The following is a 12,677-nucleotide window of genomic DNA, read 5'->3' on the forward strand; positions in this document are numbered from 1 at the left end:
CTGAGAACCCCACTATACAGCGCCACCTCGTGAGCTGTCCTGTGAGCTGTGTGTTGTGCGTCCAGCAGTCCGGACCCAGTGCTACGGCCGGTGACAGCGTGCCTCGTGTCGGCTCCCGAGCCAATCGTGTGCAGCGTGTGTGTGCGTGTGGGCCCGTCCTCCTTGCTTGGAGGTGTGTAAGACTGACTGACTGACTGCGGCCAGTGAGGGAGGGCGAGACGATCGAGCGAGGGGTCCTGTACCACGCGGAATCGACCCTATCAAGTGCTCAAGTGCTCAACCGAGCGGCGACGGAGATGGTGCGGGGGTACGGGTGTTCCAGGGGGTCACGACACGCACCGACCCTTCACGAACCGAAAGGCTGTGCCCGGGGAAGGCACAGTAATCCGGCACGTGTTGGGAGAGAGAGAGATTTTTCGTTTTGTCGTGTTGGGCGCCCCATTCCGTTTGGCAACTAGGTCGGCTCAGGGCCCCGTCCACTTCCCTCCCACTTGGAGGCCGGCTGCGGCGCTGTCGCAACGCTGTACTCCAAGTCTTTAAAAATAATTTGAACAAAAACTACACTCTATCTCAATTAAAAAATTTTTTTTCTCGATTTCGCTCTCTTCGACCGCTCCGGTCCATTCTCGCACCGCCATTCTCGCATGATCGCCGTTCGCCCTGCGGCGCCCGACAACGTGCTGCACGGCCCCAAGCAGCTCTCGCAGGAGGCGCTGCTCGCGGTTCAGCGCAGCGGCATCACGAGCGCCCGGCGGCTCCTCTGCATGAGCGAGCTTGAGCTGGTCGAGGCGCTCGACCTCTATGTCAGCGACGTCCGGGCTGTCGTCGCGGCGGCGGCGGCGGTGTGCGCGCCGCCGCCGAGCACGGCGCAGCAGCTCATGCGCGAGGCTCCGCTTCCGACGGGGCTCGCCGCTCTCGACGGCCACCTCGGCGGTGGACTGCGGCCGGGAAGCGTCACTGAGATTGTCGGTGCGAGCGCTGTCGGCAAGACGGAGCTCTGCCTGGCGGTGGCTGCGGAGGCGCTGGTGACAGGGCACGCGCGCGGCGCCGGCGTCGTCTACGTCGACACGGAGTGCGGCTTCAAGGCGACGCGTCTGCTGCAGCTCGTCGTGCGCTCGCTGCAGCGGCGGGGCGTCCAGGCGGACCCGCACGAGCTTCTGTACCGCGTGACTGTGCTCGCGGCGGACGAGTGGGAGGGGTACGAGCAGTGCCTCTCTCGTATTCGCGCCCTCTTCCAGGACGACACGCGCCTCGCCACCGGCCTGCTCGTCGTCGACTCGATCGCCGCCCCCGCGCGAGCCCACTTTGAGAGGGCGCGGCTGTCGGAGCGGCAGCGGCTGCTCTCGTCGCACGCGGCGCTCTTCAAGTCGCTGGCGGAGGAGGAGGGGCTCGTCGTGCTCGTGACGAACCAGGTGCAGGGCTCGAGCGGCTCGGACGACGGCGGGCTGCGCGAGCTCAGCCGCGTGGGAGAGCCGGAGGCGGAGCCCCCCCCCCCCCCATGCCCGGCAAGGAAGAGAGAGGCAGGCGGGGGAGAGAGGAGAGAGAGAGAGAGAGCGAGCGAGCGAGCGAGCGAGAGAGAGAGAGAGAGAGAGAGAGAGAGAGAGAGAGAGAGAGAGAGGGGGGGGGGGGGAGAGAGAGAGGCCCGTTCGAGCCTCGCCTGCCGCCGCGCAGGACGAGATGAGCGCCTGCCTCGGCACCTCGTGGGCGCACTGCGTCAACGTGCGCCTCGTGCTGCACTCGGCGGAGCAGCCGCCGGCGGCGGTGGGGGCGACACTCGCGCCGCCGAGGCGGCAGCTTCGAGTCGCAAAGGCCAACTTCTGCTCCGCTGCCAGCTTCGACCTCGACGCGACGCTGGAGGGACTCGTGCAGGCGGCGGGCTGAAGGCCGCCGCGCCGGAGCGCATCGCCCGAGCGCGAGGAGGAATCACAAGGCCGCGCCACTGTCGCGGGTGGCGGCCCCGCTGTCGCCTCCGTTTCCGTTCGTATATACATCCAGTCCAGTCGCCGGTGAACTTTTTTCGAAGTGTGTGTGTCTGCATCGGTACTTATTTTGCAACATACATGCTTTTCCCTCGTGTTGTCGTCGTGCTCTCTGCCCGCCGTGTACCCGAAGTCCAAGAGGTTGTCAACAGTCACACCAGAGCGTCCCCCCGGGCACCCCCCCCCTCCCCCCTCTTGATCTCGCGGACTCGTGTGTAGTCTACCTAGCGGCTAGAGAGCCGTCTAGTGCGGTAGTGGGCTAGTGCTAGTGGGCTAGTGCTGTCCGTTGAGTGCGCTCGACGCAACACGCCGCCGCATGTGTGCCATAACACAACATCCCTCAGCACCTGCGAGCCTGCACGCACGAGAGACTGAGCGTGCAACCCTTTGATCTCGCGCGTCATCTCGGCTCATCTCGAGCAATCGCCCCCCTTGTCCGCGCAGCAGCTCCTGCGTTCGTCGACCTTGTCAGCATGCTCGCCCCAAAGTCACCCCAGCAGAACACCGTATCATGCCTGCCAGCATCTACCTCCGTCATAGTGCCACGACGTGCGGCCTAGAATTAGCACACGCGCCTCTGCTCGCATACACTCATACAATGAATTGTCGTCACCCGTGAGTGCGAGTTAGGGCTAGCTGCTGGCGGCTAGCCTGTGAAGAGGGCGTCCATAGACACCTCACTAGACTCCACACACGGTCTTGTCCGCGCCTTGCGGCCGGCTAGATTGCTAGAGGCGGAGCAAGCCTGCTCTAGCCTCGCATGTTACTTCCTGTCGTCTGTTGTTTGTTGTGCCCTTGTTTGTTCTCTTGGCACCTTGGTTGGAGTGCTGGGGGGGGGCGACAGGGAGGACGTGGCCCTGAGTTACGTGTTACGTGTACGCCAACTCAGGGTGTGTGGCAGCCAGCTGGCTGTGTGTCTTGTGAGCCTGTTTGTGTCTGTGTGTCGCTCATGCGTGTCGTCATCATCCTGTCCCGCGCCCACCCATACCGCGTTGGTGTCCAGTCCGAGCCTTACTGTTCTTCACCTTTCTACCACTACCTACCTACCTACCTACCCCCCTGCGCGCCGGGCCTTCTAGGCCCGCGGGTAGTCTCCCTCCAGCCCCAGGGCCTCCAGGGCTCGCACCTCAACCGACTCTCATAGACCAGCGGCAGCGCAAAGCGCAATCGGAAGTATTTTCTTCTCATAACAAGGCTGTGAACACAACACTTTGTGTGAACAAAAACGATCAAGTTCACGCATCCCTGAGTTGCTAGGCCGTCTAACTGCCATGTCACGGCCGGTCGGCTGCTGCTCTCGCCTCGCTGGCGGCGCAGTCCAGTGCCGCGGCTCCCAGCTCTCCGGTGGGCTCGCGGCGGCTCGCCGTCGCGGTGCCGAACAATGTGATCAGTCCGGATTCGTCCCGGAGTGCCGCCGGTACCGCTTCCTCGCCGATTTTTGGCTCGACCAGTTTGTCGACAAAGTTGCCTCCGAGCTCCTGCGCTCGACTACGCGGCGGAACCGGCCCATCGCGGCTGAGACGTGATGCACCGTATCGGGGCAACGGCGCGGGACCATTCCAGGCTCTCTCGAGCAACCTCAAATTTGGCCGATTTTGTGGATCTCAACCCCGCTGCTCTCTGACCACAACCTCGCGGCCCGCTGCGCGGCTCTCCGAGCGCGAGAGGAGTCGTCTACGAGGCGGCGGCGAGCGCAGCCGGCGGCGGCGCGGCGGCACGGCGGCGGATCGCGGCGCAGACAACGGCAGCAATCTGGCTGCTGCTTGCTGCTGCAGCTGCTGCTGCTGCTGCTGCTGCTCCGCTGCGGCTGATTGTGGCTACGATTTCTCCGATCACCCCGCCCGCCCGCTCCGCCCCGCCCGCCTCTCCCCGCTTGCCCGCCCGCCCGCCCGCCCGCCCGACCGACCGACCGACCACCCATTCCCATCACCATCTCACATACCTTCATATAGGCGCTCGAGACCTCCTCTCGCTGCCTACTCGCTGCCTCGAGGGAGGAGGGGAAGATGTCGAGCGGGCGCCACTGCGCTAGCACGGCCGGAGGCCCCTCCCCGAAAGGCAAGTGTTAGCCACAAGAAATCGAGACCCCTCCCCACCGCCCTGATCCCCCCACCCCCTTGCTCCCCTCCCCCCCTCGGGAGGGCCGAACTGAGGCGCCCGTGGGGACCCCGCACTTCCCTTCCCCCCTCGGAGGGGGCCGGACGGAGGCGTACCCCGAGGGCCCCACTCTTTCCTTCGCATAGCGGCCACTCTTCGGATCGCTGGTCGAGCGACCCGGGGGATGCCCCGCGCGCCTGACCCAGGCGCGAAAACGAATCTGCGAGGCGTGGCCGCTTATGCGGCCCGATGGGGAGGAACGGGGCGAGCCCCCTCCAACCCACCCGCGCTAGGTCTCGGGTTTGACGCATGGGGTCACTCCCGCGAAACTCGGGAACTAGCCGGGGCAGTCGGAGAAGGGGCAACTCCGTGCACTGACGGTCGGCCGCCAGAAAACACGCCTGCGTGGATCGCGTCACACCAATCCTCGCTACCCAACGCGGCCAAAGGATATCCACCTCGAGAACCTCGAGAGAGAGTTGCTAGGAATCCTGTGCCGTTTTGCCCTAGAAGAACCACATTGAGCCACCTCCCCTCACATCCTCACCAGGTCGGCAATGTCCGGACTGGCCGCCCGCCCTGTGACTGTGGCTGTGTGGCACGGCCCTCCCCTGCACGGGCGGTCGCTCTCTCGGCCGTTGGCCCAGCAGTGCCAAAGAAGAAGCAGGTGTCAAACATGCGCGCGGCGCGGCACTGCTCGAGCCGCTCGTCCTCCAGACGCTGCAACGACTCCTGCCGCTGCCGCTCTCCTGGAGGCAGCGCGAGCAGCGCCGCCGCAGGCGACTCTGTGATATCCTCCAGCAGTGCCCTATCCTCGCTGTCGCGGCTGCTGGCATACAGCACGGGCTGAGCGCCGGCAACGGACGCGCTGACGCTGTGCACGCGGGAGAGCGGCAGCGTCGATAGCGTGAGCAGCAAGAGGATCGGGGCGACGCGTGCGGAGAAGTGGCTTGCGACTGAGGCCGTGCCTGCGGCCCGCGCTATTTCATCAGCGCCTCCAGCGTGTAGCGGTGCTGCGGTCGGGACACGCTTCGCGAGCATTCGACTATCCACAGGGTTCCGGCTCCTAGCCAGATAGGGTCTGCTTGCGCGCCAAAACGCCCTACGCCACGGCTGGAACCGCCGCTGAGCCGCGGGAGCCGTGATAGTGCAAAGGGCTCAGAATAAATTCAGCGGAAATAAGAGTCCTCCTACGCCCTACGGGAATGTACGTATAAAGAGCCACATACACTGAGAGAGAGAGCTCGCTTCCGAGCTCTCACGCCGCGCGTAGGGCCCTTAGGGGCCTAGAGGACACAACCCCCTCTCTCTTTTCTCCCAGTAAGCTAAAAGTACGTACACTGAAATTCGACCCGTCGGGACAAACACACGTCGGGACACGCTTCGCGAGCATTCGACTAGGTCAAGCAAACAACAAAAGAATTTCGAACGCGCGTATTCTTGTATAGCACGCGCGGGCCTTTTGCGTTGTGGTTGATAAGGTGGCAGCTTCGACCTTGCGTTTCTTTTCTTTATAGGCTGTCCTCCTTCTAAGTTTTGACCCCCCGCTAAACGCGCGAGGCGGTGGCGGCGGTCCAGCCCCAGGGCCACCAGGGCTCGCACCTCAACCTCTCATAGACCAGCGCAAAGCGCAATCGGAAGTATTTTCTTCTCATAACAAGGCTGTGAACACAACACTTTGTGTGAACATAAGGTTTTTGCTCGCCTTCGCTGGGGTCCCGTGTTGCGTGACTCTGTGCGATTCGGGCCCGGGGTTGTGCGTTTATGTGAACACAACTAACTGCCACTCAGGTGCGCCATAAGAGGTATTTTCTTCTCCATAACAAGGCTGTGAACTGCCACGATGAGCCCGACCCTCGTCCTCTTCACATGCCAGGCGGTCTTCCCCTCTCCTGGCTGCGGCAGGCCGCCTCCGATTGCCTCCGGCATCGCCGGCGCCGAGAGGCTGGACCTCTGGGTCCGCGACTCCTCGCAGCCTGGCGGGTGGGCGTCCCGCAACTACTGGCTGTCGCTGCCTCCAGCCTACTCGCGGTGGTCGCCTCAGATGCTCGTGCTCGACTTCCACGGCTTCTACGACACAGCCAGGAGAGAACGGAGGGAAGACCGGCTCGCCTTCTTCGTCGATGAGTGGCAGCTCGACATTGTGGTGGCAGAGCCACACGGATCTGGCGACGCGTACTCGGGCGACTCGCGTGCGTGGAACGTCGACGGCAATGGGCTCAACACGGAGCCCGGTCCGCAAGGTCCGACCTGCCTCGCGCCGCGGTACAATGGCGACGGCTGGAACGACCGGTGCGTGCAAGTGGTGACAGGAAGATCCGGCACCCGCACGTGCCTTGCTCGACCCGCCAAAACCATATAGGTACAAGTGCTACGACAGCTGCGCGGGCTGCGACTCGACCTGGGGCTGCAACTTTGCGTCGTGCATGGACGACCGCTCCTTGGTCGCCTCCCTCTTCCGGCGGCTGAGCGCGACGCTCTGCCTCGACCTGGAGGAGCAGCCCACCGGTCGGACCTGTTGAGACCAGCACCGTCCTGGTGCATTTATGTGCAAGGCTGTGGCGGTAGGCCATCCACCTGACCGGCATCTCCGCGGGCGGGCTGATGGCGTACCAGGCGGCGCTCGACTTCTCCGACTTGGTGGCGAGCGCCGCGCCCGTCGCCGGCTCGCGCATCTGGGGCTACAACCGGGCGCCGAGGCACCCCGCCCTCGCTGCTCGACCTTGAGATAGCCGAGAGATGGCCGAGATGCGACCGAGACGTGGCCGAGAGATAGGCACCCCGTCTCGCTGCTCGACCTCCACGGCTTCGACGACGTCTACGTGGTGCCCGGTTCCACAGCCTTTGTTGTTTCTCACTCGCACAGTTCTGCGTAGGCTTCGACGACGTCTACGTGCCCGCCAACGCGTCCAATGGCTTCGGCGGTGCGCCCGACGGCGCCACCACTTCGCACGACCGCTTCTTCTACCACGAGGTGCCCGCCATCACGAGGCAGTTTGCGCGCGCCGCCGGCTGCAACCTGACCGCCAACCGGCCCCACCCGACCAAGTTCGACGGCTTGCGGCGCCTCTCGTGCAACGAGCCGCACGGCGCGTGCGCGAGCGGCGCGTCGGTCGTCCAGTGCGTAGGAGAGTGGGGCCACACTTGGCCGCTGCACCATCTCCACCCCTTCGCCTACGCGGACCTCGTCCTCGGCTTCTTCTCGCGCCACCCGAAGGCGCGCGGCGTGCACGGCGCCGCTTTCCCGCCGGCATGGCTGCTCGGCGAGGACGCGGGCGAGGGTCAGGGCGAGGGCGAGGGCGAGGGCGCCGCAGTTCGGGCGGTGCAGAGGTGACCGCACAAGCATGGTTTGCGGTGCGCATGACTCATGGGGACATGGGGCCGGTTTGCGTTCGTGTCTCATGGCTCAGCATGTGCGATGTGGTTCGTGTACGGCTTTTACATTCAAACGTGAACGACCCGATCTCACCCTTACACGTATGTGTGTACGTTAGTACGTACCGCGTTAGAGGCAGACACAAAGCCGCGTGTACGCACACGGGGTCCTCGGACCTCTCGCGCGCGCGCATGGGGGGTCGCGCTTGCCTCTGTCGGCCCATCATCCCGCTGGGCCCGCAGTGTCCGGGCTCCGCCTCCGGGGCCCAAAGTGCTGCGAGTGGATGGCACGTCAAGGCGGTCTGGCAAAACCGTCCGCCCCTACGTACAGCAGCAGGCGACACGGCTGAGCCCGAGCGACGTGTGGCGCAGCAGAGGGGCTCTCGCACGCACCCCCTACCAGCCGCACCCCGGCACCCCGCACCCCGCACGTCGCCCTCTTAAGGCGCAGCGGCAGGCGAGTCGAGCGCCAGTCGCTTCGCCCCGCCCGGGAAAGCCTCGGGCCCACCTAGCGCGCGCTTGTCGCCCACCATCGTGTCGCTCCGAGACGGCAGCGGTGGGCACGCCTCTCGCTCGCGCGCATCGAGCTCGAGCATAAACGGCGTGGCGATAAAGTCGGGCGGGTCGTCGGCAGCCTCCTGCGACGTCTCCCGCTCCGCATCCGAGTCCTGCTGCACCTCCACCTCCACCTCGTCCGGCCCGTCGTCGCCCTCGTCCTCGCTCTCGTCCTCCTCGTCGGAGGGCTTCTCGCCATCTGCAAAGCCGCGGCCGAGGAGGAAGGCGCGCACCAGGCATCGTCGCGGCACCGGCTGCGCCGCGGTCCCGCACCCGTCGACGACGCTCCCCCCGCGGAAGACCGCGCCTAGCGACGCCTTGTCGTTCGAGATGAGCGCGCTTGAAGCTCGCCCACCTACTGCCCCTGAGAGTTGGTTACGAGTGGGATCAGCTCCCCCCTTGGCGCTTGGGTTCATTCACTGCCGCCACAACCTCACACCCAACATCACATGCGGGACCTCAGAAGGAGACTCTGCACCGGACACCGCCCGGGCACAGACCCCCTACCCGTCGGATCGCACAGGGCCCCCTCGGAGCAGCCCACACACAATCACGCATCGGCAGATTGAGCGCCTGAGACACACACATACACACACACACACCCTGCCTGCCCCCCGCCTTCTTCCTTCCGCCCTACGTTTTGCTCAAACCCTCTCTTTGTCGTGTCGGCCGCTATCTATCTGTGCAACATCAAAAGTCACAGCGGAGTGCACAGCGGAGCAGTGAGTGTGGACGAATACCTGCGGCCCGCCGTGTATAGCAGGATCGCAGGGTCGGATCGTGTCAAGCCTCGCTCTCGCCCGGCCGGCCCCCGCGCCTCCCCCCAGAGCTCCGCCCCCTTCCCCGCCGGGGGACCCTCACCCGCGCGCGCGTGCGCCTACCCCGAGGGTGCTGTGTCCAGTGGAGGGGTGAGGGGTCGACAAACAAAAAGAATTGGTTTCACCCGAGTACGGCCCTCTACAACGGGGGAGCCGCCCTTGCAGGGTCGTCGCTGCACTCTATACGGTACATTCCCGAATTCGCCCCTCGCAACTCTCGCATACGTCGCAAGTGGCGAGCGTCGGCGGAGGGCCGCCCAAGCCCAGTGCCGGCGGCGCGAAGAGGCGTGCGACGTGGCAACACAGAGCCTTGCACCCTTCGCCCTTCTCATCACTGCCCCGGCGCCCACGCCTCGACCTTCTTGGGCAGCAGCTGGCTCGACAGGTCCTCTCCGTGGCCTAGGCAGCCGCTCTCGCCCTTGCCCCAGGTGAAGACAGCGGCGTCGGCGGTGAGGGCGAGGCTGTGGCTGCCTCCCGCCGAGACAGCGACGACGCGCTGGCCAGCCAAGGCCTCGACCTTCTTCGGCAGCAGCTGGGCCTGCTGGTCGCCGTGGGCCAACCGGCCGTCGCCTCCATCGCCCCAGCTCCAGACGCTGCCGTCAGCGGTGAGGGCGAGGCTGTGACGCTCTCCTGCCGACACAGCGACGACGCGCTGGCCAGCCAAGGCCTCGACCTTCTTGGGCAGCAGCTGGTACTGCTGGTCGCCGTGGCCCAAATGGCCATAGCTTTCATCGCCCCAGCTCCAGACAGCGCCGTCAGCGGTGATGGCGAGGTTGTGAAGAGCTCCAACCGACACAGCGACGACGCGCTGGCCAGTGAAGGCCTCGACCTTCTTCGGCAGCAGCTGGTCCTGCTGGTCGCCATGGCCCAGCTTGCCAAAGCTTCCCCAGCCCCAGCTCCAGACGGCGCCGTCGGCGGTGATGGCGAGGCTGTGGAACGCTCCAGCCGACACGGCGACGACGCGCTGGCCAGTCAAGGCCTCGACCTTCTTGGGCAGCAGCTGCTCTTGCTTGTCGCCGTGGCCCAGCTGGCCAAAGCCTCCCCAGCCCCAGCTCCAGAGGGCTCCGTCGGCGGTGAGGGCGAGACTGTGGTGGTAACCAGCCGACACAGCAACGACGCGCTGGCCAGCAAAGGCCTCGATCTTCGTCGGCTGCCACTGATCCTCATGGTCGCCGTGGCCCAGCGCGCCCAAGCCTCCCTGGCCCCAGCTCCAGACGGCGCCGTTGGCGGTGAGGGCAAGGCTCTGACTAAAGCCAGCTGACACGCTCACGGCGCGCTCACCCAGCGTGGAGGGGAGGCGGGTCGGCGAGTTGAGCCGCATCACGCCCTCGCCGTGGCCGAGCAGGCCTGGACTGTGATGCGGCGCAGAGCCGCACGACGAGAGCCGCCCCTCGCCGTCGATGAAGACGCCGCGCATGTCGCCTGCCGCCGCCCTCGCCGGCGGGTTGGCCTCGCAAAGCAGCGCCACAAAGCACAGCCACTGCACGGCGCAGCCCTCACCCTCTGGCTGCGCCGGCAGCTCGAAGCCGCGCTCTTGCGCCCACAAGCGGATGCCCTCTAGCGCTAGCGAGGCGTGGAAGAGCAGCGAGACGGCCGCGACGCGAGCGATGTCGGCGGGGTCGCAGTGAGAGAGGACGCGCACGAGGAGCTCTGTGGGGAGGTCGAGGAGGCGGGCGGGCGGCGGCGTGGCTGGCGAGGGCGCGGCGGCGGCGGAGGCGGAGGCGAGGCGGCGCGAGCGGCGCGAGCGGCGCGGCGGGGTGGACATCGCGAGAAAAGAATTTTCGTCTGAAGGAAACGAGGGTTCCCCATTCCAAAAGGCGCCTGCTCGTGGCGTTCAGGGCAGCTCGCACACGCACACACACACACACACACACACACACACACACACACACACACACACACACACACACACACACACACACACACACACACATGCATGCACAGACACACAGCCCCTTCCTCCCCCCTCAAGACCTTCCCAAGGGCGAGGACACGCGCAGGCCGCACCTCTAGTGAGGCCCGCATAGTATGTGGGAGACTCATGCCGCCGCCCCTGCCACCCCTGTGTCAGTGTGCCCGTGGTAATGAGTGAGAGACTGCTGGTGAGAAGCCGGAGGAAGGTCGCTAGACTGAGATGAGACCGCCAGTGGAGTTGGGATTCCACCGTGCACCGCCGCGCTGCGAGCCTGTCGTGTCCCTTGTCAGGAGCAGGAGAGCCCCACCTGTGCCCCTGATCGTCCTTCCAAAATCCTGCTCGTGCAGGTGTGGACCCTGTCCTCCTCCCCTATCCCTCGTTTGGGTTGTCTGCTTTCTTTCTTTCTTTTCTACGGGTTCCCCATTGTGAGCCGCTCCAGCGCGAGCGTGACACTGCACTTGGCGCCGAGCGCCCGCGGCTCAGACCTTGTGCAAGCCGACCCTCGGTGACCACGCCGGTCCGGACCGATGGCGCTCGGTGTGGGGCAAGCAAGACCCCCCCCCCCCCCATCGGCGCGCGCCCGAGCTTTGAACGGCCGCCAGGAGCACCAAGAGGACTCCTCATGAGCGGTACGACCGCCGGCGGCCGCTGCACCCGCGCCTTCCCTCGCGGGCGCCGTCGCGCCGCGCGCGCCCAACACCCCAACTCTGCTGGCACACGGCACGCGTCGTCACTCAGCCGCGGAGAACAGGCGGTGCAGCGCGCGAAGCGCGCGCGATCTCGTACTTTCAAGGCTGGATCCGGCCATTCCAAGTGTATACCTTTGAGAATCCCCAGCGTCCCACCCACCCTCCTGGTCACAAACAATCTCAATATCTCGACTGTACATACAACACGAACGAAGTGCTGCGATCGGGGGTGACCCATTCCTTTTTTCCTTTCTTTTTTTGGGCCCTGTGTGGGCACCCTACTACTTGACGGCGACGGCTGGTTGGTTGGTGGTCAGAGGATGATTATTGCTAGGCCCGAAAGTAAACTTCGCATCGTGTCTGTCGGGGGACGACCGCGCGATCATTCGAGATCATGGCGAACATGGAGGAATTGCTCGAGCAGTGGGTGGCGGCGAGGGACCGCAAGGACTACGCAACGGCTGACGGCCTTCGCGCAGAGCTTCGAGCGTTGGGCGTTGATGCTTTCAAGTCCCAGCAGTCGCTGGCGGAAGGGGGTGCACTGGTGCCCACCGTGCCGCCGCCACACTTTTCACCAGCGCGGCTCTGCAAGAAGTGGGCTCGTGGTCAGGCGTGTGAGGAGGCCACCTGTTCGTTTCGGCACGAGTTTCTCGACCCGAACGAAGAGTCGGCCGCCAAGCGTGCTCGTCTCCAGCGCTCAGCTGCCCTCTCACTCGCTGAAGACAACGACGACGACGTCGCTGCTGGCGCGAAGGTGGCGCATGCCTCACGTCACCTCGAGTTTGGCCAGTTCGTGAGGAAGACCTTTGGCAAGAGCAGAGCGCTGTACAGTCTGCCCGCTGCTGCGGCAGCAGCGGCGGCTCCGCGCGCGCTTCCGTGCGATGACCCGTGCGATGACCCGTGCGATGACCCGTGCGAAGTGGAGGCCGGTGCAAAGGAGAAGCTGCAGCCTCGCGCCACCGGCCAGCCTGGAGCGACTCGTCTGGCGGCGGGCGCAGCATCCGCTCGCGTGCGCGTGGCGCCAGATTCGGAGCGCGCGGAGCGAGGACTGAGGCACAAACGCACCGGGTCGACGCGAGGGGCGGCGACGCTGCTGCCGGCGGAGGTGCGTGTGCACGACTACGACGAGAGCGAGTACCCGTTCACCGACTTTGTGTGCGAGGCACTGGGCGTCGAGCCGGCGGAGCTCGCACGGCTACACACGACGCCCGCCGGCGTCTACTGCCAGCAGCACGCGACACGCTCTGGA

At 65.6% G+C, this 12,677-nt stretch overlaps 2 protein-coding genes across 2 annotated transcripts; one reads left to right on the forward strand and one right to left on the reverse strand.

The window, feature by feature from the left end:
* Positions 1-644: 644 nt before the first annotated feature.
* Positions 645-1,881, forward strand: EMIHUDRAFT_104759 (hypothetical protein; the record flags this gene model as incomplete). The annotated part of the gene is made up of 2 exons (XM_005763705.1): positions 645-1,412; positions 1,672-1,881. The coding sequence occupies 2 exons, from the start codon at positions 645-647 to the stop codon at positions 1,879-1,881; spliced, it is 978 nt and encodes a 325-aa protein (XP_005763762.1).
* Positions 1,882-4,619: 2,738 nt separating this feature from the next.
* Positions 4,620-5,117, reverse strand: EMIHUDRAFT_214654 (hypothetical protein; the record flags this gene model as incomplete). The annotated part of the gene is made up of 1 exon (XM_005763706.1): positions 4,620-5,117. The coding sequence occupies one exon, from the start codon at positions 5,115-5,117 to the stop codon at positions 4,620-4,622; it is 498 nt and encodes a 165-aa protein (XP_005763763.1).
* Positions 5,118-12,677: the final 7,560 nt, after the last annotated feature.

The sequence above is a fragment of the Emiliania huxleyi genome (genome assembly GCF_000372725.1).
Source record: "Emiliania huxleyi CCMP1516 unplaced genomic scaffold EMIHUscaffold_62, whole genome shotgun sequence".
In the NCBI taxonomy this organism is placed as follows: domain Eukaryota; phylum Haptophyta; order Isochrysidales; family Noelaerhabdaceae; genus Emiliania; species Emiliania huxleyi.